At 37.5% G+C, this 22,552-nt stretch overlaps 1 protein-coding gene across 1 annotated transcript in view; it reads right to left on the reverse strand.

The window, feature by feature from the left end:
- Window positions 1-22,552, reverse strand: part of LOC126267409 (calcium-binding mitochondrial carrier protein SCaMC-2) — a 211,145-nt gene that overhangs the window by 154,073 nt on the left and 34,520 nt on the right. Inside the window, exon 3 of the mRNA XM_049972638.1 lies at window positions 7,535-7,622. Within this exon, the coding sequence (XP_049828595.1) occupies window positions 7,535-7,622 (88 nt within the window). The remainder of the gene's footprint in view (window positions 1-7,534; window positions 7,623-22,552) is intronic.

Genomic DNA, 22,552 nt, shown 5'->3' on the forward strand with positions numbered 1-22,552 from the left:
GAGGGCAGTGGAGGAAGCTTTGAATATCTGTCATGTAAGGCGATTGCTAGTGGGGAGCACAAAAAAAAATAAAATAAAATAAAATAAAAAACATATCTGGAAAGGGTCGTCTTGTTTGTGAAAAATGTCAAGCCAGAATGATCTTTCTTGGTTCGGAAGTCTTCATAATTGATATATGTATAAACTGCAACCATTTAAGCTTTACACAGCACAGGCATTAAATAGGTAAGGTTCAGGAGTCAGATATAGAAGTACTGCAAAGCTGTAATTCAAAGCAGCAAAAATCTGATGAGTAGGTATTGCAGCATTCTTGTTTGAAAGTCATCAGTTCACTCATTGAGAATTCATGTGCTGTGTTGTTACTGGTAATGAGTTAAGATACTTTTAAAGTTAACTTCTTAAGAAGAGATAAATGGCTGAGCTCTAACAGAAGACATCACCTCAATGCATGTGAACAGGTAACATTTTGTTATACACTACAAATTCCTCCCCAAAGGTATGTCCATTGCAGCTGCATTTGTTGCCAACAACTGAGCCATTTTTGTCACAAAGAAGAAAGAAACTGACAAAACTTTATCAAGTATTGCTACTACATGACTTCACTCTGATGGTTTCACAAACTATTCAAACATGGCTTGAAGATACCTCTAACTCTGAATGACTAAGTTTCTGAGGGCATGGAATCTGTAAACTACCTAAGCACTGTCAGATTGTTTTAGATAATATAAGAGAATGTACCATTGATTATTAATTTCTCTCTTACATTTACTGCTATGCTCAATAAACTAATGAAAAAATGCTGTTAAAAGATTCACTTCATTAATAGAAATTAATTACAATTTCAACGATAATTCAAGTACACATATAAATTAATATCTAATAGTCATGGGGGATTGTAATGTGATTGCAGTGGAAGGAACAGAAGAAAGGTTTACAGAATACGAGCTTGGCAGTAGTAATGAGAGCAGGAGGGGGGGGGGGGGGGGGTAGACTAACCTTCAGATGGCTCGGTACACAGTTCAGTTGAAGACTGGACATCTCTAGAAAGAACAACCACAGAAGCTGGAGGTACAAGAAACGTAACTGCGAAGAAACTTCAGGTAACAGATTCAATTGATCAACAAAAACTGAAGTACAAAAATGTTCTAAAAAAGTCAGAAATACAGCAAAATAAATTCCTTAAAAATGAAATAAACAGAAAGCGCAGGTCAGCCTAGGCGAAAAGGCTGCAGGAAAGATGTGAAGAAATCAAAAAATAAATTATTATTAGGAGGAATGATTAAGCATACAGAAAATTCAAAACAACCTTCAGAGAAACGAGAATCAAGGGTGGTAACATTAAGAGTCCAATAAGAATTCTAGTGTCAAAAAAAGATGAGACAGTAGATAGGTACAAAGTACATTTAAGGGGAGTCATACCGCCAAAAGACAAAATTTGACATTATTCAAATTATGAAAATATGGATTTTTATGCTTCATTTGGTACTGGTTTTATTGAAATATCCGATTATTTACTATTTTAAATAAATATTTGAAAATAATCACGCAAAGACATTTCCGAGAATTTTGTTTTCCATCATTTCGCATATTGACATTTTTCTCTGGAACTATATAGTCTAGAAGGCTGTGATTTCTTTTGTTTTGTAGAGAACTGTCTGTTTCATAAGTTGCCTACACTGGCAGTACTTCACAGTAAACTCTTTGAAGTGTACATTTGTTTGTGTTTGACAACAACAGTTATCCACTAGCCACATTTTAGTTTCTGTGTCTATGATAGTTTTTGTCACGACTAAACCAAAAGGAGTGTTTAAAAAATACGAAACAAAGGGAAAAGATACTACAGAACAGATATAGCATCAGTAAAAAGAGTGGTTAGCGCCGAAGGGCGTGATGATTTGGTTGTAAATAGTGACAGTCCTACTCGTCCGAGCGCTTCCAAGAAAAAAACTGGTGGGTAATGATGTAAAATACAACACAGCTTCAGTCAGTGAAACAAACTGCAATATCATTATTAATCTCCATATACTTATTTCAGCTTTGTGTGAAACAGTGTGTTGTCATGTAAGTGGATGGGAAATTGAAATTTCTGAAAAGCTATCTCAATGCAATGGTCTGATGTGCACTTTACAAATAATGTGTTTGAACTGTAAAACCGAAAAGACTTTCAAGACTTCAGAAGCAAGTGTAAAGAATGGACTTTTTGACACTAATCTAAGACACTTGTAAGGAGTTAGATGCATAGGAAAAGGCCATTATACTAGTAAGGTTCTTTGTGGCTTGCTGAACCTCTCTAGGCCCCTACAAAATCTATTAAATACAACTCTATAGTAAGAAGTAGTGTCGAGGCGTGTGCTATGGAGTCGATTACTATAGTAGCAGAGCAGGATGTAGCAGAAAATGGCAGTTCTGACATAGCAATATCGTTTGACGGATCCTGGCAAAAACGAGGTTTCCAGTCAAAGAATTCATGTGCATCTATTATCAGCATTGACAATGGGAAAGTGTTGGATATTGATGTGTTGACCATGTACTGTAATGGTTGTAGACACGCAGGAACACTGTACTGAAATGCAAACTAAGCATGAAATGAATTGTCAGAGAAGGAACTAGGGGAGGAATGGAGGTTGCTTCTGCAGTGAAAATGTTCCAACCTTCCCAGCATGACCATGCTGTTCGCTACACGAGTTTCCTTGGGGATGGAGATTCACAATCATATAAGGCAATGGTGGAGAGTAAACCCTATGGTGATTTATCAATTACAAAACTAGAGTGCATTAATCATGTGCAAAAGAGGATGGACACAAGACTGTAGACTCAGACAGCAGTTGGGAAGTACCACGTTCTCTGATGGTCCAAGTATAAGACGTCGACTGACTGATACACAAATTGGTCAGATTACACAATATTATTGTTTAGCTATTAGAAGTAACAGATGATTTAGATGGTATGAAGAGAGCAGTTTGGGTAATTTATTTTCACAAGCTGTCTACAGATGCTGAGCCAATACACAACCTGTGTTCCATTGAATGGTGTGAATTCTTGAAGGCAAAAGAGGAGGGTAAAGTAGATACTTTCTCGCACAAAATTACTATACCAAATGCTGTTATGCTTGCCATGAAACCTGTGTTTCAGGATCTTGCCCAACCAGAGCTGTTGAAGAAATGTCTCAAGGGCAAAACAAAAATGCGAATGAATCATTTAAGAATGTTGTACGGTCAATGATACCAAAAAATGTGTAAGTTGGAAGGTCAGTCTTTGAACTTTGTGTTCTTGCTTTTAATGATGACTATTCTGCAAGACTACGGGTTTTAGAGTATCTTGGCTTTCATAAAGGTTACAACACAAACTAAAAGTGTGATGGACTTGGACCAAGTGCGAATCATGAAGGCAGCGATTGCAACAAACAATATGTCAAAAGAAGCTAGATCCAAGAGATGGAAGGCAGCACTGGATGAGGAAGATGGAGAAGGAGATGAGGACTACCATCCAAGAGGATTCTAACATATTTTTGTTTGTCAGTTGGATGTATATTAAAATTTTTTCTATAAACGCAATTTTCTCAACATGAAATGTTTCAGTATAAAAGCCCCTTTTTCTCAGAAACTTCTGAATCTACATCAATGGATTATTTACCGCATAACATAGATAGTACAATGATGATGTAGCTCTGCTTTAGTAATATTTACTGCAATAGTTAAAATTCAAGAAATTAAAAATTGTGAAAATTTATACAAAAAAAATTATATGTTTAAGGAAAAAAATTGTAACTTTTCCAGTTGTTATTTTAAAGTGATTGTACAGCGATACAGTCAAAAAACATTGGAGAACATGTGATAAAAACCACCACATTTATATACTCCACAGTTCCTGAGAAAATGAGGCATTTATATACCCAATTTAACATTGTCGAAACAGGGCGGTACGACTCCCCTTAAGGTCTCTATGAGGGGGAGGAATTATCTGATGATGTGATAGAAAAAGAAATTGGACTCGATACGAAAGACTTACGGGATCCAGTATTAGAGATAGAATTTGAAAGAGCTCAGGAAGACCTGAGACTGAAAAACGCAGAAGTGATAGATAAAGTTCCACCAGAATTTCTAAAATCATTGCAGCAGTGGCAACCAAACAACTATTCAAGTTGGTAAGTAGACTGTGAGACTTGGGACATACTATCAGACTTCCAGGGAGGGGGGAGGGGAGTCTGTACTTTATGTCTTTCAAATTGTGTGGACGATCAAGTGTGAAACTATCACATAATAACAAATTAATAACCCCACAAACTCGTGCATCCAAGCTGCAGACATAATATACCGAAGAACATAAAAGAAAACCAAGGATCTGTTAGACAACGGCAAGTTCGGCGTAAGGGAAGGCAGAGACACCAGAGAGGCAATTCTGACATTGATAACAGAAGCAAGACTGAAGAAAAATCAAGTCATACTCATAGGATCTGTTGATGTAGAAAAAGCATTTCACAATATAAACTGATGCAAGATATTAAAAATTCGGAGGAAACTATGAGTAAGCTATAGGGAAAGACAGATACTACTCAACATGTACAAGAACCAAGAGCGGTCAATAAGATTTGAAGACCTGGAAAAAAGTGATCCGATTAAAAAGGGGTTCAATCTATACATTCAAGCAGCAGTGACAGAAATAAGCAAAAGGTTCAAGAGTGGGGTTAAAATTCAAGATGAAAGGATGTCAACGGTAGGAACTACTGATGAAATTGCTATCCTCAATGGAACTGAAGAAGAATTACAGGATCTATTGAATGGAATGAACAGTGTAATGAATACAAAACATGGATTGAGAGAAAACCAGAACAAGAAAGATAAAGAGAATAGCAAGAAACTTATCAAAATTTGTGATCATGAAGTGGACAAAGCTAAGGCATTCTGCTACTTTGGAAGCAAAATAATCCCATGGTGGATGGAGCAAGAATGACATAAAAAGCAGACTAGCATACACAGTAATGGCATTCCTGACCAATAGGAATCTACTGCCATCAAACATAGGCTAATTTGACAAAGAAATTTCTAAGAGCACAGCACTGTAAGGTCCTTTATCACAGACACTGGAAAAACCATAACAACGGGAACTGAAGTGCTTGAGAAGTGATGCTACAGAAGAATGCTTTGAATTAGGTGGACATAAGATTAGGAATGAGAAACATTTGAAGAACACAGACAAGAAGAAGGGGCAGTATGATAGGATGTATGTTATGACATCAGGAGATGTTAAAAATTCAGCAACACTTTGGAAGTTCTGTTTCAGATTTCTGCCAACCTCAGCAATCTAACAGTTGTGACAATACAACATTCCCCTCTTACATCCACTAAACCCACAGTGCCCACACCACTTACCCCTCTTTCCCTGATTTAAGCATCCTAAGTTACTTAGCTGATAGCAAAATTCAGCAACATCAATTAACATTAAGCACATCACAAAATATTACTGTTTCTATAAGTATTTCTGTTACTGAGCTGGAGAATTACACTCTTGTAAAGCTGTTAACGTTATTTGACGCTTTTGGATTCAGCTGTTAGTTTTTAGATGCATGTTATAAAACATGGCTGCAAACCATGGGAACCACGAACACTTGATTTGGGCTGCAGTTCGACAACCACTCGTCAGGAGCATAATTACTAACGACACTCAGATGTGCTGACTACAAATTAATCATCATAAATTAATAACTGTCACTTTTTTTCGTTTTTCTGTCAAGTGTGCTAAACCCAGAAAAATCTCGTTCATCAGATGCTATTCACATTTTTGGAGCATCTCCACTGGTTGTACTGCAGGCATTACTAGTAGACAATGCATCTTTTGATAGTTACATATTCTTAAGAATGCTGTTATTGGCACTATCTGTGAAGCTGAGCATGGTGTTTCTTTTCTATGCTGTCCCCCAAAGTCAGTGCAGAGAGTTGTTAATTTGGTCCCTATTTGATTCATACAAGTGCCACTTCTGGGTTACCACAATATTCATACGGAAATTATTGAGGTGGAATGAAATGGCACAGATGGGCAGACTGTTCTAGAATTTGCAGAGACTATCCATAAACTGCTGATAAGTGATGACAAATTACTTTATTTTAACATTGGTCACTGTAAGCCAGTTTATAGTATTATGTAAATAAGAGTGGAGCACCTTTTAATTAAAATAACTAATGGTCACTATATTTCTGAACAGTGGAAGTAGGATTGCAGTGAGTTATTTACTCAACTAAATGTAACATATGAAACCTATGTAATGACTATCATTTAAGTTGCATATATGATAGCAGTATTTGTTATGCAATTATCTGCAGAATTATTGAAATTAGCACAGTTCAAATTGAAGCTAAATACAAGAGACATTGCTTTCAAACTGATCTTACGTATATTTTTCATACCAGTACACAATTTAACTGCAATGTGAGCAATGTTTAACATGCCATATACTATGTAAATCTTATAAAAGAAGCAAGATGCACAAAGAATCAAATCACATGCAAAAATTACCGCAGCCTACAGTCGTTCTGGACTGTACAGATGGCCTGCTGAGTGGCACCCACTTTTATCAGCCACTTTTGTGAAAGACTGAGTCTCTGTGGCAGCCAGACAGTGGCCAGGTTTCATATCAAAGAGTACAATGTAGATGCACATCCCATATGCCATTATTTCTTTGGTGCATGTGACACTATATCTTTATTATGTCAACAGAACAAATCACTGGTTCTATTTCAATAGTAAGCTGACTACATACAAGCAACTGGCAACTGATAAGGAGCACCTTTCCAGGACTATTGCAGGTATATGAAGTCTAATTAACATCTATCTCTACAGTCCTGCAAATATTTTGAAGTTTTTGGCTTTTTAACAAATTGATTAGAGCTATCAAATGTTATTTTACACCAGAAAAATTGTCAACAAGAGATGTGTTTCCATGCAAGGTCCAAAATGTAATTACTGTCTTGTCTTATTCTGCTAACTAAGATTATAACAAGCATTTATAGGTTTCATATTATAATAATTATTATTACATAAGATATATTGGTAATAACCTTTTATTAATTTTGCGAAGCCAGTATTCCCCATGAAGTCATTAACTTCAAGTATCAACGGAAATTACATTACTCAATCTTTCTGCACTAAGAACTAACCATTCCATTCATTTTTTCTTTAATTAGTGTCAATTATGCATGCAAGAAGATTTTTGTATCTTACGGTTCAGTACTTTACATAGAGCTTAATATTAATCTCGGCATCATGCATAAGTTCTTAATAAGACCAAAGTTACATAATTCAAGTGGATAGAAAAGAAAGACTAAGAAGAACAATACGTTCAGCCATGAGAGGGAGAAAAAGTGGGGAAAGGGGGGGGGGGAAATCGAGAGAGAGAGAGAGAGAGAGAGAGAGAGAGAGAGAGAGAGAGAGAGAGAGAGAGAGAGAGAGAGAGAATGAACGTGCAATATACTGTAAAATTAAGCACAGATCAGAATTAAGACTGTGGGAAAGAAATTAAGCATTTTTAACAAATTAATACCTTTGTAATAATTTGGTGGCTTCTTTTGCCTCTATCTCGACACCCAATTCTTTAAATGCTTTGATCAGTTCTTCAACATCAATTCGACCTGTAAGATGTTCCAGAGATCACGTAAAGAAAGATAGTTTAAAACAATGGCTATGGCAATAAAAACCTCAATGTGGCTGTAGAAACACACACTTGCTATTTGACAACAAATTTTCTGTTTAGTTCAATAATTTTAAGATGCAATAAAATTGGCATTTTAGTTTTGAACGTACAACTGACTTTCATCCAGAACAGGTAACAGCCAGCTCAATAATGAGGAGATATTTCAATAAAAAGTAATGCTGCAGAAAATTTTAGTACCTAAGGAACAATCTTCTTTTTAACCAGCACACACAGTTGATCAGAGGGAGGGGAGGGAGAGGGAGACGAGCTCCTAAATCAAACAACAGATTTAACTGGAGTGGGTATTACGAACTCACTCTTCATTACACACAAGCTCTCAATATTCCTACAAGATTTATGACTGGCTGTTTACAATTAATGAGAACAATAAAGCTTTATACCTACATTTCACTGTTAACTACACCATTTGTAAGTATCAGTAAATATCATTTATTGATGAAGGACGAATAGAAGCTTGTAAAATAAATTCAACTTCATTTCCACAAATTAAAATTACAATAATTCAATCAAGAACAAAGTATGTTTGCACATTTCCTATAGTTTCCTTTTGGCAAACACAATTTTAGATATATGAAGAACAAATCTGAGCCAAACACCAAACAATTCCATCTGGGAGTGACCAAGGAATAAACAGAACAGGCCATTCTTGCTGGTAAATCCATGCTCTGTCCTGTTCGGTAACTTTGACTGCGAAAAGAGGTACTTGGTTATTCTAATGTAGCCCACTTCAACAAGGAATACGATTAGACAAGTAAATGTACAAGTTTCAGCAGAACTAAATCTAATCTGTAGTACTGGTATTTGCACAATTTATTTATATAAATTGGTATACAATACATTATTGTGGACAGAAAGTTCACAAACCATCTACCATAACATCAGTGTGCTATGTAGTCAAATATCACCAAACAATGACATATTTTAGTACTCTTCAATAGGTACAAGTAACAGCACCGATAACGCTTCAAATGGACAGCTTTCCTCTCCTAGCTAAGCACAACCTTTGAGTCCTGCAAATGGATGTGTCCTGTCACGCAGTCTAACGGTGCACTCTAAACTGTCACTGCCAAGATAAGTACCTGGAGAGTAATGACAGCAATTTTTCAACATTCTCAACATAAATAAGTATGCTGATCAAAGGAGTAAGTCAGAAGTAGCAATGGCAAGAAATGTGCTTTGTGCAACACTTCTACAGGGGAAAAAAAATAATAAAATAAAATAAAAAAAAAAACTATTTCAGATCAATGGCATACATCATAAATAATACATTGACTATTGGAAATTCAGAGTATAATGGCATACAGTGCTAATGTTAACTTTTTCCATTAATTAAGGTAGTGCACTGACTCAACAATGGTATTTATCACAATCTGTGGCAAGCCAAGTAGTTGCTGGTCCATCATGAGGTAACGAACACCATCTAAGCCTTACTTTTGAGACTTGATTTGGATATTTTCACTACAAACTGCATTTTTATGGAATATGCTGATAAATGTACTCAGTAATTCTATTCACTGAGCTGTGAGGGTGGGGCTAGCCAACTTTTTATCCAGTGAAATAATTCAGAAACAGGCAAAGCAACCTTAAATGCCAACGATTCTATGCCAACAGCTAACATCATTTCGCATAGTGTGCTTCGGTGAGATTTTTGCTAAATTCACCATAATGATGAGCAGTATCCTGCTCTGGTCAAATTTTCAGACACACACTGGTTGACACAGTATTTTTTAACTCCATCAGAGATCTGTTTTGCATTCAGCACATGCCTTTGGCCTACATGCATAGTCAACAGTTGCCGACAACTTGGATTGATATTCTGTGTTCTAACTAAGTTTGTAAGGCTCATCCCACTAAAAGAACACTATACTTTCAATTTTCAGTACCCCGTGTCAAAGAGGTAAAAATCATACGGCATTAACTGTTTGTGGATAGTGTTGCACTTCATTGATTATATATATGGGAAATACCAATATTTTGTAGAAATAACAATTTTCATATTTCCATTCAGAATGGACTTAGAGAGTTTAGATTTCATAATCAATCAAGTTTTATCGCCTGAGAGAAACTATTAATTTGCCAAAACGGATTTAGGTCACAATTGATGTGTGTGTGGACGATGATGTCACAAATTGACACTTGCTTGATATGAATGCAATACATGTACTAAAAGTACCGCCTATAAAGTAATATACTGATTTTTACAACAAATTTGCTACTCCTTGTATCGCTACACATCACTTCATATAATTGATTTGGTTAGTCTCCTACTTGTCTGAAGTTGACTGTTTATACAGAACCTTGTAGTGTGGTAAGCTTGAATTTTTGCCTTTCAGTTGATTAGTCACTGAGTCTGACATAAGCTAATCAGCTGATGATGTGATGTAAAGTGTGGAGTAACTTTATACAGAAATTTTGAACCAAGTGCTGATTTGGACAAAAACTAAACAAAAGGTTATTTAAAGTACTGAGGATCAGTTTTAATAGAGACATGTATGATGATGTTGATTACGTTGCCAAGCAACGCTGTAATGAATTCACTGAAATGGTTTACGAAACAGAAGTCCATTACACACATAAAATGCTACACAAAGTTTGATGGTGCATGAGATTATGGGTGTATTTCTTTTCTTTTCCATAAATACCAATAAAAAGACAATGATAGTATTAACTGTTGTATAATTTCATTGCACCACTATGGAATGTCTCTTCACCGAAAGATCTCAGGAAGCCGGGGCACACAAGAAGAGGCATTGGCAAAGATGGATGGGAATAGTATTACTGTATATGTGTAATACCTAGCCTGCCAAGAAATCAAGGAGAATTCATACAAAAATAATAAGTGCTCACCATGTACACTATCTGATCAAAAGTATCTGTATACCTATTAGTGGAAATTAATATAGCATGTGTCAACCTTTCACCTTTATGACTGCTAGAACTCTGCTGGGGATTTTTTCAATGAGCCATCTGAATAATTGGAGGAACTGCAGTGCATTCTTCCTCAAGAGCCAGAACTAAAGCGAGTTGTAATGTTCGGCACTAGGGTCTGGAGTAAAGTTAACATTCTAACTTATACCAGTGGTGTTCCATGGGGTTCAGAGTGGGGTTCTCGCTCCATTTCAGAATTGGAAGTGCCCTCAAACCATTACCTCAGAGCCTGCTTAACCAAAGGGTGCATCATCATCTCTATTACCATCAACCATCAACTCTGAACTGTTCCCTTACTGTTCACAGTACACAACACTGTCAAGTGTGTTGATATCCTTCAACATATAGCACTTTTTAAAGCACAATGAAGGAAACACACCCTAACATAAAAAAACACCCCCATACCAAACACCACTTGCCTCATACTTCACTGTTGGCACAACACACTTGAGCAGGTTACTAAATCCTCACCATCACACTGCTGCAAGGTACAGCACAACAATTCATCACTCTAAATCATTCATTTTTGGTCATCCACTGTCAAGTGAAGTCACTACTAACATTACTTCAAATGTTGCTATGCACTGACTACAGAAATGTGCAGCTTGTGAAGAGCTGCTTGACCACTGTATCCCATTCTTTTTAACTCCTTACACACAGTCACTGTACTAGCTGGTGGCACTTTGGAAGTTGAGATTAATTGCCACACACACACACACACACACACACACACACACACACACACACACAGACTTTCTGCATTGCTTGATGGTCCCTGTCATCAGCACATTACGGATGCCTGTCTGGGCCTAACTGTGTTGTTCCTTCGTGTCTCTGCAATCATATTACTAACAGTAGACTTGGACAGCTTTATCATGAAACTTCCTGGCAGATTAAAACTGTGTGCCGGACCGAGACTCTAACTCGGGACCTTTGCCTTCCGCGGGCAAAGTGCTCTACTGACTGAGCCACCCAAAGCACGACTCACGCCCTGTCCTCATAGCCTTAATTCTGCCAGTACCTCGTCTCCTACCTTCCAAACTTTACAGAAGCTCTCCTGCGAACCTTGCAGAACTAGCACTCCTGAAAGAAAGGATACTGCGGAGACATGGCTTAGCCACAGCCTGGGGGATGTTTCCAGAATGAAAAATGAGGCAAAGGTCCCGAGTTCGAGTCTCGGTCTGGCACACAATTTTAATCTGCCAGGAAGTTTCATATCAGCGCACACTCCGATGTAGAGTGAAAATTTCATTCTAGAGCTTTATAATGGTTGGAAGGTTCCTGACAGATTTATTACTTCTACACATCCAATGACAAGTCAACATTCGAAGTCTCTGATCTCTGCTGTCAGACCCATTCCACATTTACTGCTTCTCTACAAACAAGACAATATTCCCCACCTAAAACTATAACGGCAAGTCTGCTCTCATGATACAGTGATCAATTCTGTATTACATATGAGTGTCTGGATACTTTTGGTCACATAGCAATATTTGAAATACTTAATGAATATTCATTTCATTAAGTTTGACAGCATGTGTTAAATAATTATCACTCACATTCAGTACCCATAAAAGCACAGACAGCCTAATATTTTGGAGAAATACACAGACATCATTTTATCAACTTTGTAATACTGACGTATGAAAATTGTTATTTCTACAAAATATTGGTATTTCCCATATATATAATCAATGAAGTGCAACACTATCCACAAACAGTTAATGCCATATGATTTTTACCTCTTTGACACGGGGTACTGAAAATTGAAAGAATAGTGTTCTTTTAGTGGGATGAGCCTGACAAACTTCGTTAGAACACAGAATATCAATCCAAGTCGTCAGCAACTGTTGACTATGCATGTAGGCCAAAGGCATGTGCTGAATGCAAAACAGATCTCTGATGGAGTTAAAAAAATACTGTGTCAACCAGAGTGTGTCTGAAAATTTGACCAGATCAGGATACTGCTCATCTTTATGGCGAATTTAGCAAAAATCTCACCGAAGCACACTATGCGAAACGATGTTAGCTGTTGGCATAGAATCATTGGCATTTAAGGTTGCTTTGCCTGTTTCTGAATTATTTCACTGGATAAAATGTTGGCTAGCCCCACCCTCAGCTCAGTGAATAGAATTACAGAGTACATTTATCAGCATATTCCATAAAACTGTGTTGAATTAGAAATAACTATTTACAAGTGAATTAAGTCTGTTATATGCTTATCTTTATACAGTGTGCAAATCTCATTTGAGCCCTTAATATTTAGTATGACTGTGCTGCCTAAAACTAGTAGTTTCCAGATAGCCAAGGTAAAACCAAAACTATACAAATTAAAAACATTTTCTGTTATTGTGTCTACAAGAAATAAAAATAATTTTATCATACACAGAAACCACTTTGCTCCACAGACAGGATCTTTTTTCAAAACTCTAAATTTTTTTGTACACAGCTATTGTCATAAATCCTTGACACCTATTGAAAAATGCAGTTTGTAGTGAAAATATCCAAATCAAAAGTGAGGGATATCTTGTTAGCAATCCAAAAACTGTTGCAGTGTCAACAACAATTTTTTTAACAGTAACAGAAAAAAATAGGTTTACAAGGGTCCATGAAGCAAGCCATGAATCTTTTGAAAGCTAGAGTACCTGGTTCAGTACATCACATGAAGGTAAAAACAGTCACTGTTCAAGAAATTGAAAGAGTTATTAAATCCCCAAAGAGTAAAAACTCTGCTGGAATTGACAACATGTCTACCAAATTATTAAAATACTGCTCCAGCCACATAAGTAAACTCCTTTCCTGTATAAGAAGGGGGATAAGACGGAAGATTTTTAAACAGAGCATCTCAGTGAACACAATAACTTCAGCAAAAGTCAGTTTGGATTTCAGAAAGATTTGTCAACAGAAGTTGCAATATTTGCATTTACTGGCAAACTCTTTGAATCTATCAACAAAAAACTGAAAGTGATTGGCATATTTTGTGACCTAACAAAAGCATTCGACTGTGTAAATCACCGAATTCTTTTACAAAAAGCTGCACATTTCGGTATAAGTGGTGCAGCAGGGAAAAGGCTTGACTCATATCTGTCAAACAGGAAACAAAAAGTTGTAGTAGATAGTCAAGATGGTGTCCCAGTATCTTCAGAATGGGGTACCATCACATGTGGAGTGCCGCAGGGCTCAGTTCTTGGCCCCCATTTTTTATTATATTTATAAATGATCTCCCTCTCTCTACAGAATATTGTAGATTCACCATTTTCGCAGATGACACTACACTACTTATTGATAATTCAGTAGATAAACTTGAGGTAACAGCAAATAAGGTTTTAAATGAAACGGTGAAATGGTTCAACGTTAATGGTCTTTCTTTAAATTACTGTAAAACAAACTACATTCAGTTCCACAAAACTTCCAAAGATGAGGAAATAGTAGTAAAAATAGGTGAGCAGACAATAACCAGGGTAGATTCCTCAAAATACCTAGGCTTGCATATTGATAGCAAACTGAATTGGTCAAACCACATCGTGGGTCTATGCAAAAGACTAAGTTCAGCAACATACACATTGTGCATTGTTTCTTCTTGTAGAAATATGGAAACCATGAAGTCAGCGTATTATGGTTACCTTCATGCAATTATGGCATTTGGAATCATATTTAGGGGAAATCAGCCACTGGCTAAAAAAGTACTGTGTGTACAAAAAAGAGCCAAACGGACCATGTGTGGAGTCCATCCTAGAGCCACATGCAGGAATCTTTTTAAGAAGTTTGAAATACTTACATCCACTGCGCAATATATATTCTCATTTATGTGCTTCATAAGGAAAGAAAAATCCATCTAAGCTGAATAGTGCATATCACAGCCACAACACTAGAAGGAAACATGATATCCACTATGAACAGCCAAATCAAAGTATGGCGCAGAAAGGAGTCCGTTTCAGTGGCTGGAAGATTTTTAATGCCCTCCCGCCAAGAATTAAGCGTTTGGTAGATGATGCTCTGTTTAAAAAAAACCTTAAGGCAGTTCATATTGCAAGGATCATTTTATACAATAGAAGAGTTCCTGAACTACAGTGCTTAACATTTCTTATATTGTAAATCGCAAATTTATGCCCAAATTTGTATTTGTAATACTGAATATTTTTATTGTAAACATATATTTTGCAATATTTATTTCTCTCTAACACTTATTATTTTGTAATCTTTATCTATCTCTAAAATGTATTTTTTGTAGTGGGACCTAAGTTACTGTTTACTGTTTTTGTTTTGTTTTATGTATTACCATAAATTCTGGCCAAAAGCTTGTAAAACTGACACGTTCCATATCCTGTGATAGTGCCAGAACATGGATCACCAGAACAAGAGATAAATAAAAATAAATGAAGAACTTGCATCACAGTGATAGAGCTACCACCCAGGAGGAGAAGGTAGGAGTCCACTTTTGGAAGTGAAATTGTCTTCAATAGGCTGCTATTTACAAACTACAATATCACACATCCAAAGTACAGTAATAACTAGTTGTTCTAAATTTAGGAGTATAGGTGGCATTATTGATTGATTAATTGATCAAGTTATGGTACATTTGCTGACACTTAGCAGTATACTTAACCTATTGTGTAATAGGTAATGAACACACACTAAACGATTTAATATCATCATTAGAATCTGATGGTCAAAGATTTTTCACTTCATTTGGAGCACAGATTGACTTACACCTGTTAACACATTCTGACTGCAAGTAGTTCCCCTAAGCTGCGATAGAAATCTGCAATACTCCTAATATAACTGCATGGCAATGGCTTTATGCTGAATACATGGTGAGCAAAACTTTGGGTTGACTACGATACAATAAAGTAACAGCACTATGCATACAAACTTCAACTTTAAGTAGTAGCATAGCTGTGGAGGATTCTGAAATGTCAGTTTGTCTAAAATCTGTTCAGTAGAGCTGGACATTAACTACGCATTACGCTATGAGAAGAATCTTAACTAATACTGATAACTTACTATAAAAGAGAGATGACAACAAACAGTAAATACCCTAAGAGAACAACTTCAGTTTAATTACCTACCTGTCTGTCTGATACCTGTGATTTCTTATTACTGTATCAGCTCATTCTCTCTACAGCAATATTCTGTTTAATGTGTTGCAAACAATGTGCCCACATGATGCTTACACCAAGCTGGATGGGACTGTGCCCAACCATATATTTCTGTAGTATTCTGACTGGATGACCTACTGTGCACATGTTCAAATTCTGACATCTAAATCGGTTTCAACTGAAGTCATTTTCAGTAGCCCATGAAGTTTGAGAGTTTTGTACCAATGCTGATTCCCTGCACCTTAGGCCAAGGAACAACCACAGGTTATTGAAAATGACTTGCCAGCTTAGCAATTTAACATTTTATGTTACTATCTGACTGCAATGAACTGTTTTGTAAAAGGAAATGTGTTCACTGCTGCTCTTTACTAGTATAATGGTAAATATCTACAAATACAATTATTCAGGACTTAATCTCCTCTGTCATTGGATGTTTTTGTTTTTAGCACATGAAACGCTGACAGAGGTGAAACTGAATGTGAAAAAACCTCAGAAGCATTATGTTTCTCTTTCTTGCCACATTTAAGCCGCTTTGCACCTAGCTGAGAAAGCTGGTTCACAGGCTCAAGTAAAGTATGAACATACCAGTTCCAATAAGGCCCCAGTAAAGCACCAAGTGTTCCTGTCAAGCTGACAATTTATTAAAAAATAAAATTGTACTTTTTCAACACAAGTTTCCTGCAACATTTATCATAACACTCATACCACACTTCCAAGAGTACCATAAGCTGTAGAATGAAATGACACTAACAAAAATTTTTGCCAGACCACGGCTAGAGCCCAGATTTCCCACTTATGAGCGGTCACCTTACCATTTGGCTATCAGTGCACAACTCACGACCAGACCCAAACTTCCACATGTCATGAACCACATGTCTACGACCTGTAGACACACACACACACACACACACACACACACACACACACACACACACACTGTGTGTATCCCGTACAGATCAGACGTGCTTCAAAGTCGCATGCCCAGTATCGGTATTCTACAGATGATGGTAGTCATTATTTGCAATTGTGAATTCATCTGAATGTGTTAGTAACAGTTGCAGTTGCTACACTGCAATATCATACGGGAAATAATTGGTCACCAAGTGTGTGCATCTATGGAGGAGTGTGTTAGGGAATGAGGAAAAAAAATTGAGAGGGATGATATGAGATGGAAATATGACAAATTTAAATCTGTTTTTATGGAAGACCTACAAATTAATATTGTCTGGTCAATGGAAGCACTGTGTTGAAAAGTCAACTTGGACTCTTTTGGGACATTTTTGTTTGCATTGGTGGAAGGAATATCGTTCCTAGAATGTACCATCAGAACAGTTTTCACTGACACACTCTTTAGAAAATGTGGCTTGATCACAGGTCTTCCCGAAATATGAGCATAACTGTCTCTGGACTGGCAATAACTGGAAACTTGTTAGGTGGTTATTAGTTGGTATGTTACTGTTGTTCCATTTATCAGTACTAATTCAGTTCAGGCATCAGAGTTGTACCTGATGTGATACCTGAGGAAAAACAATTGTGTTCATTGTTATCACCATCTGACAATACAAGTTGAAAAACTGTCACTTCCTCTCATAGTGGGCAGTCTAAGTTGTTCTTTTTTAACTTCTGGCTGACTGTTGCAAAATCTCTGGATTATACTTAATTAATGATCTAACAATACTTAAGTATCAGGAAGGCAGAGGTTGCTCTTTCCACATCATTTCTCTCCTAACGGAGGCCTGTGCACTTAGTGGATCTTTCTTCCTCCATTTCCGACAACCTACTTTCAGCACTATCTTTTATGATGAAGTTAACTTTTTTCCATGCTCTACCTTTTTCACATAAAGACTGCAGGTAGTCAATTAACAAAACAATTAGTCATAAAGATAATCCCTGAGCACATAACGAGTAATTCCTTGGATGTCTAAGAGGCTCTGGTAGTTTCCTTCTATAGGTTATTCATTGTCTAATAAGCCGACAGATCAGGCTTTTAACCATAATGTTCATCTTATTGCTGAAAGGCTCAACAGAATTTAAAGTTTAAAATCCTTGTTTTAGATAGATGGAAGCTCTAAATTCACAGAGAATATGAATAACGGCTCAGAGAAACCAGTATTTAATTTTTACTGGTTTACAGGTAGTACCACTGTCTCCATCAATGAACATGAAGGAGCAACTACCTACCAGAAAATTAATACCAGAGGAAACAAAAGCAATTAACTGTGAGAATGGCAACAAGAAATTATTTAAGAGAAAGCAAACACATGCATCAGAATGACAGATTGTGCACAGAGTATAACAACACTACCACAATGTTACAATTCAGCGTTTGTAAGCCTACACACATGTCAAAATCTCCCTTGTTCTTATATTTCTTAAACAATGTACAATTTTAATGGAGACAGCAGACTTTACACTGCACCTCAAATATTTGTTGTCTAAACCAGCACAAAAGATATCCACGAAAAGAATGGATCTGTCGCAGTACAGATTCTTGTGTCAGATATGCGAGACCTCACTTCACTATCATATTAGCTGATCTGTGATTACAAATCTGGCACCACACCCCTGAATTGCTGCTGTCTTGGTATACAAACAACAATCTTTAAGGAATGAAAGATTTCTCAATCATGTAAATGTGATTTAGATGTGAACTCTCATAATATTAGATACCTGCCTATTTCCTTTACAAACAAAGTAGGGCTATCATCTTGCCATATACATCTACATTCCATGTCAATGGGTCTCTCTGGCACAATGTTCATGTAAACAACATGGAACAAATGATATCCCCCAAAGCACATTTGCCATTTCAAGAACTGTACTTTGCACAAATTGCAGCCTAATGACTTATATAATGGGCAAGCTTAAATTCAAGCTCTTTCATAAGACAGATTCCAGTGCTTAGTCATCCACAAGCATTTTTCCTGTCATGTGTGTGGATCTGTAATAATGACAGGAACATGTTAACAGACAAGAAGTCTTTACCACTTTCACTATGTTCTTGTCAAGCTGCTTAAATTTGAGGCTTTCTCCATTCCCTACAAATGAAGTTAACTGAACCTGTACCACACCAACTGCTGTACACTTTCGGTAGTGCCTGAAATTCTATCTAGAATGTACAGTGTTCTAGCCTTAAGAAAGAAGGAAGTTGGGATCTAAGATCCCACTGCCAGAAATTGAGCAAAGGTTCTGATTGGAGAAAGTAATAGCCCACACACCTTCCTATGGAACCATCTCAACATTTGCTACGAGTGATTTAAGGAAACCAGAACAGAGTTAGATCTTGCCAGCCAGACAGGGATCTGAACCACTGTCGTTCTGAATGTGATTACAGTATCTTACATTTGCAGCACTTGGTTCTAGCCTTCAGTGTCCTCCACTTCTTTATACTCTAAGTATTTTATCTTTAGGTGCAATACAAGGCTAAATGCCAAATTTCTGGAAGTCACTTGGGATCCAGGGAATCAGAGTCCTAGAGCTTTGCAGAGTACAGAGATCAAAGTTTGGGTCCTAGTGGAGTGAGAAGAGCTGGTAATAGTAGTGTGAACAGGTTGAAGAGGACAGTAAGTTCCAGCATGAGCGACATTATGATTTGGAAGCAAAGAGAGACTTTAGTCTCTGCTTTGATCCCCTTCACAGGCAGAAGGGGCCAGCTGAATGAAAGATGATATACCGCGTGTAGTAGAAATGCATCCAAGTGCAAACTCTAGATGTTTAACTGTTAGTGCAATCGGTGCAATTAATATTTAGTCAAAGAGTGCACTAAACCAGCATCCTATTAATACATGTGAAAGGTGATATTACTGCATTACTTTTTCAGTCTTATTTCAGATTTTATCTATTCAATTATCAATAATATAATGTAAGTGTATAGATAAAAAATTACTCAACAAGCAGCAGCATCAGCAGCAGTAGTAGGGGAAAACAAACAAACACACACACACACACACACACACACACACACACACACACACACACACACACACACACACACACAAAGAATTTAACATTTACCAGCTTTCGGAGTCAGTGGCTATTTCTTCTGGCAGAAGAGTTGAAGGGGAATGAAGAGGGGGTGAAAGAAAAGGAGTGGAGAGGTTTAGGGAAGGGGTGAAGTTCAGGAAAGTCACCCAGAACCCTGGGTCAGTGGAGACTTACCGGGCAAGATGAGACAGAAAGGAAGACTAATTGTTAGGGACTGCACCGGGCGCGATTTGGAGGCTTTCCGTGAACCTCTCTAGTGCTTTTCCTTCGCTCCTCTTCCTTCCACCTTCAATTCTTCTGCCAGAAGCAGGAGCCACTGGGTCCAACAGTTTCAAATATCAAGAACCTATCTGCCTTCATAATGGTTTCCACAATATCATGGAAGTAACATGATCTATCTTTCATATGATTAAAATTTAAATTGACAACAATTAGGATCAGATGAAGACACTGAAAGCAGTATAATATTAATATGATTTGCAGTATATTATTTTTGAGAGTTAATTCAGCTGCAATTTTCACACAGTATGTGACAATGCTTGTACTGGATCCATGGATTGTGTCTAGAGTCATCTCAACTGAGTGATGCATATAACTGATGCCTGTATTACTCGTCAGCATAACTATACATACATTTTAAAAATCATAAAAAACTAGATTCTTACATCCCTGGGAGCAATCTCTCAATAGGACATTGCTGCAATAGCTGTTTAATACTGTGTGCACTGTCCTTTCAAAATCAAAATACACTACTGGCCATTAAAATTGCTACACCAAAAAGAAATGCAGATGATAAATGGGTATTCCCTGGGCAAATATATTATACTAGAACTTACATGCGATTACATTTTTACCCAATTTGGGTGCATAGATCCTGATACAGCAGTACCCAAAACAACCACCTCTGGCTGTAATAACGGCCTTCCTATGCCTGGGCATTGATTCAAACAGAGCTTGGAAGGCGTGTACAGGTACAGGTACAGCTACCCATGCAGCTACAACACGATACCACAGTTCATCAAGAGAAATGACTGGCATATTGTGATGAGCCAGTTGCCCTGCCACCATTGACCAGACATTTTCAATTGGTGAGAGATCTGAAGAATGTGCTGGCCAGGGCAGCAGTCTAACATTTTCTGTATCCAGAAAGGCCTGTAAAGGACCTGCAACATGCGACTGTGCATTATCCTGTTAAAATGTTGGGTTTTGCAGGGATCGAATGAAGGGTAGAACTAGGGGTCGTGACATCTGAAATGTAACGTCAACTGTTCAAAGTGCCATGAACAAGAGGTGACCGAGACGTGTAACAAATGGCACCCCATAAAGTAACGACAGGTGATACGCCAGTACAGCGATGATGAATACATGCTTCCAATGTGCGTTCACCACGATGTTGCCAAACACGGATGTGACCATCATGATTCTTTAAACAGAAGCTGGATTCATCCGAGAGAGAGAGAGAGAGAGAGAGAGAGAGAGAGAGAGAGAGAGAGAGAGAGAGAGAGAGAGAGAGAGAAGCGTTTTGCCATTCGTGCACCCAGGTTTGTCACGAGTACACCATCGCAGGCACTCCTTTCTGTGATGCAGTGTCAAGGGTAACCACAGCCACGGTCTCCGAGCTGATAGTCCATGCTGCTGCAAACACTGAAGAACTGTTCGTGCAGATGGTTGTTGTCTTGCAAACATCCCCATCTGTTGATTCAGGGATCGAGACATGGCTCCACGATCCGTTACAGCCATGCGGATCAGATGCCTGTCATCTCGACTGCTAGTGATACGAGGCCATTGGGATCCAGCATGGTGTTCTGTATTACCCTCCTGAACCCACCGATTCCATATTCTGCTAACAGTCATTGGATCTCGACCAACATGAGCAGCAATGTCGCGATATGATAAACCGCAATTGCGATGGGCTACAATCCGACCTTTATCAAAGTCGGAAACGTGACGGTACGCATTTCTCCTCCTTACACGAGTCATCACAACAACGTTTCACCAGGAAACGCCGATCAACTTCTGTTTGTGTATGATAAATCAGTTGGAAACTTTCCTCATGTCAGCACGTTGTAGGTGTCGCCATCAGTGCCAACCTTGTGTGAATGCTCTGAAAAGCTAATCATTTGCATATCACAGCATCTACTTCCTGTCTGTTACATTTCGCGTATGTAGCATGTCACCTTCGTGGTGTAGCAATTTTAATGGCCAGTAGTGTATTTGTCATTTAACATTCATCACTTTTCTGACCTATACTGGGCTTTCAGTCTGTTTAATGCTGAGTCGTCTGTGTGGAAGCTGTAATACTTTTATGGATCAGAGTCTTCTTTAAACTCTTCTCAAACACTCAAATAAATTTGTACCTAAGTTACAGAACATGATAGTTGTTACATTAAATTTATCTGACCTATTTAAGATGTGGTGAGAGCTACCTTCTTACACAAATTATTGAAAACACACACATCTTCTATTAAGTTTTGTATCCTTTCACATAGTGACAATCACTGTTATTGCACATTGACAATTGATTCCATCAGAGTTGACATTATCAGAGGACAGATTATTACATTATTAACAGAGCTAATATTTACTGTGATTTTTTCCCAAGCTGTGACTAAGACGTCTTCAGAGCAGACTTGCAAAAAGGATTTGTGGTTAGTTTGGTCTTGACAGCCATTTTTTAAGATTTTTTTTCAATCCTAGCTGTTGCTGTAAGATCACACTCTTTTATTGCCATGTCTAAAGTTAGCTACACCAAAGAGATGTTGGAGCCACTGGAAACAGCATAACAATGGAACAGCCACCACAGTAATATGCTGCAGCTAGGATTCTCACTAAGTCC

The sequence above is a fragment of the Schistocerca gregaria genome, chromosome 4 (genome assembly GCF_023897955.1).
Source record: "Schistocerca gregaria isolate iqSchGreg1 chromosome 4, iqSchGreg1.2, whole genome shotgun sequence".
Classification (NCBI taxonomy): Eukaryota; Metazoa; Arthropoda; class Insecta; order Orthoptera; family Acrididae; genus Schistocerca; species Schistocerca gregaria.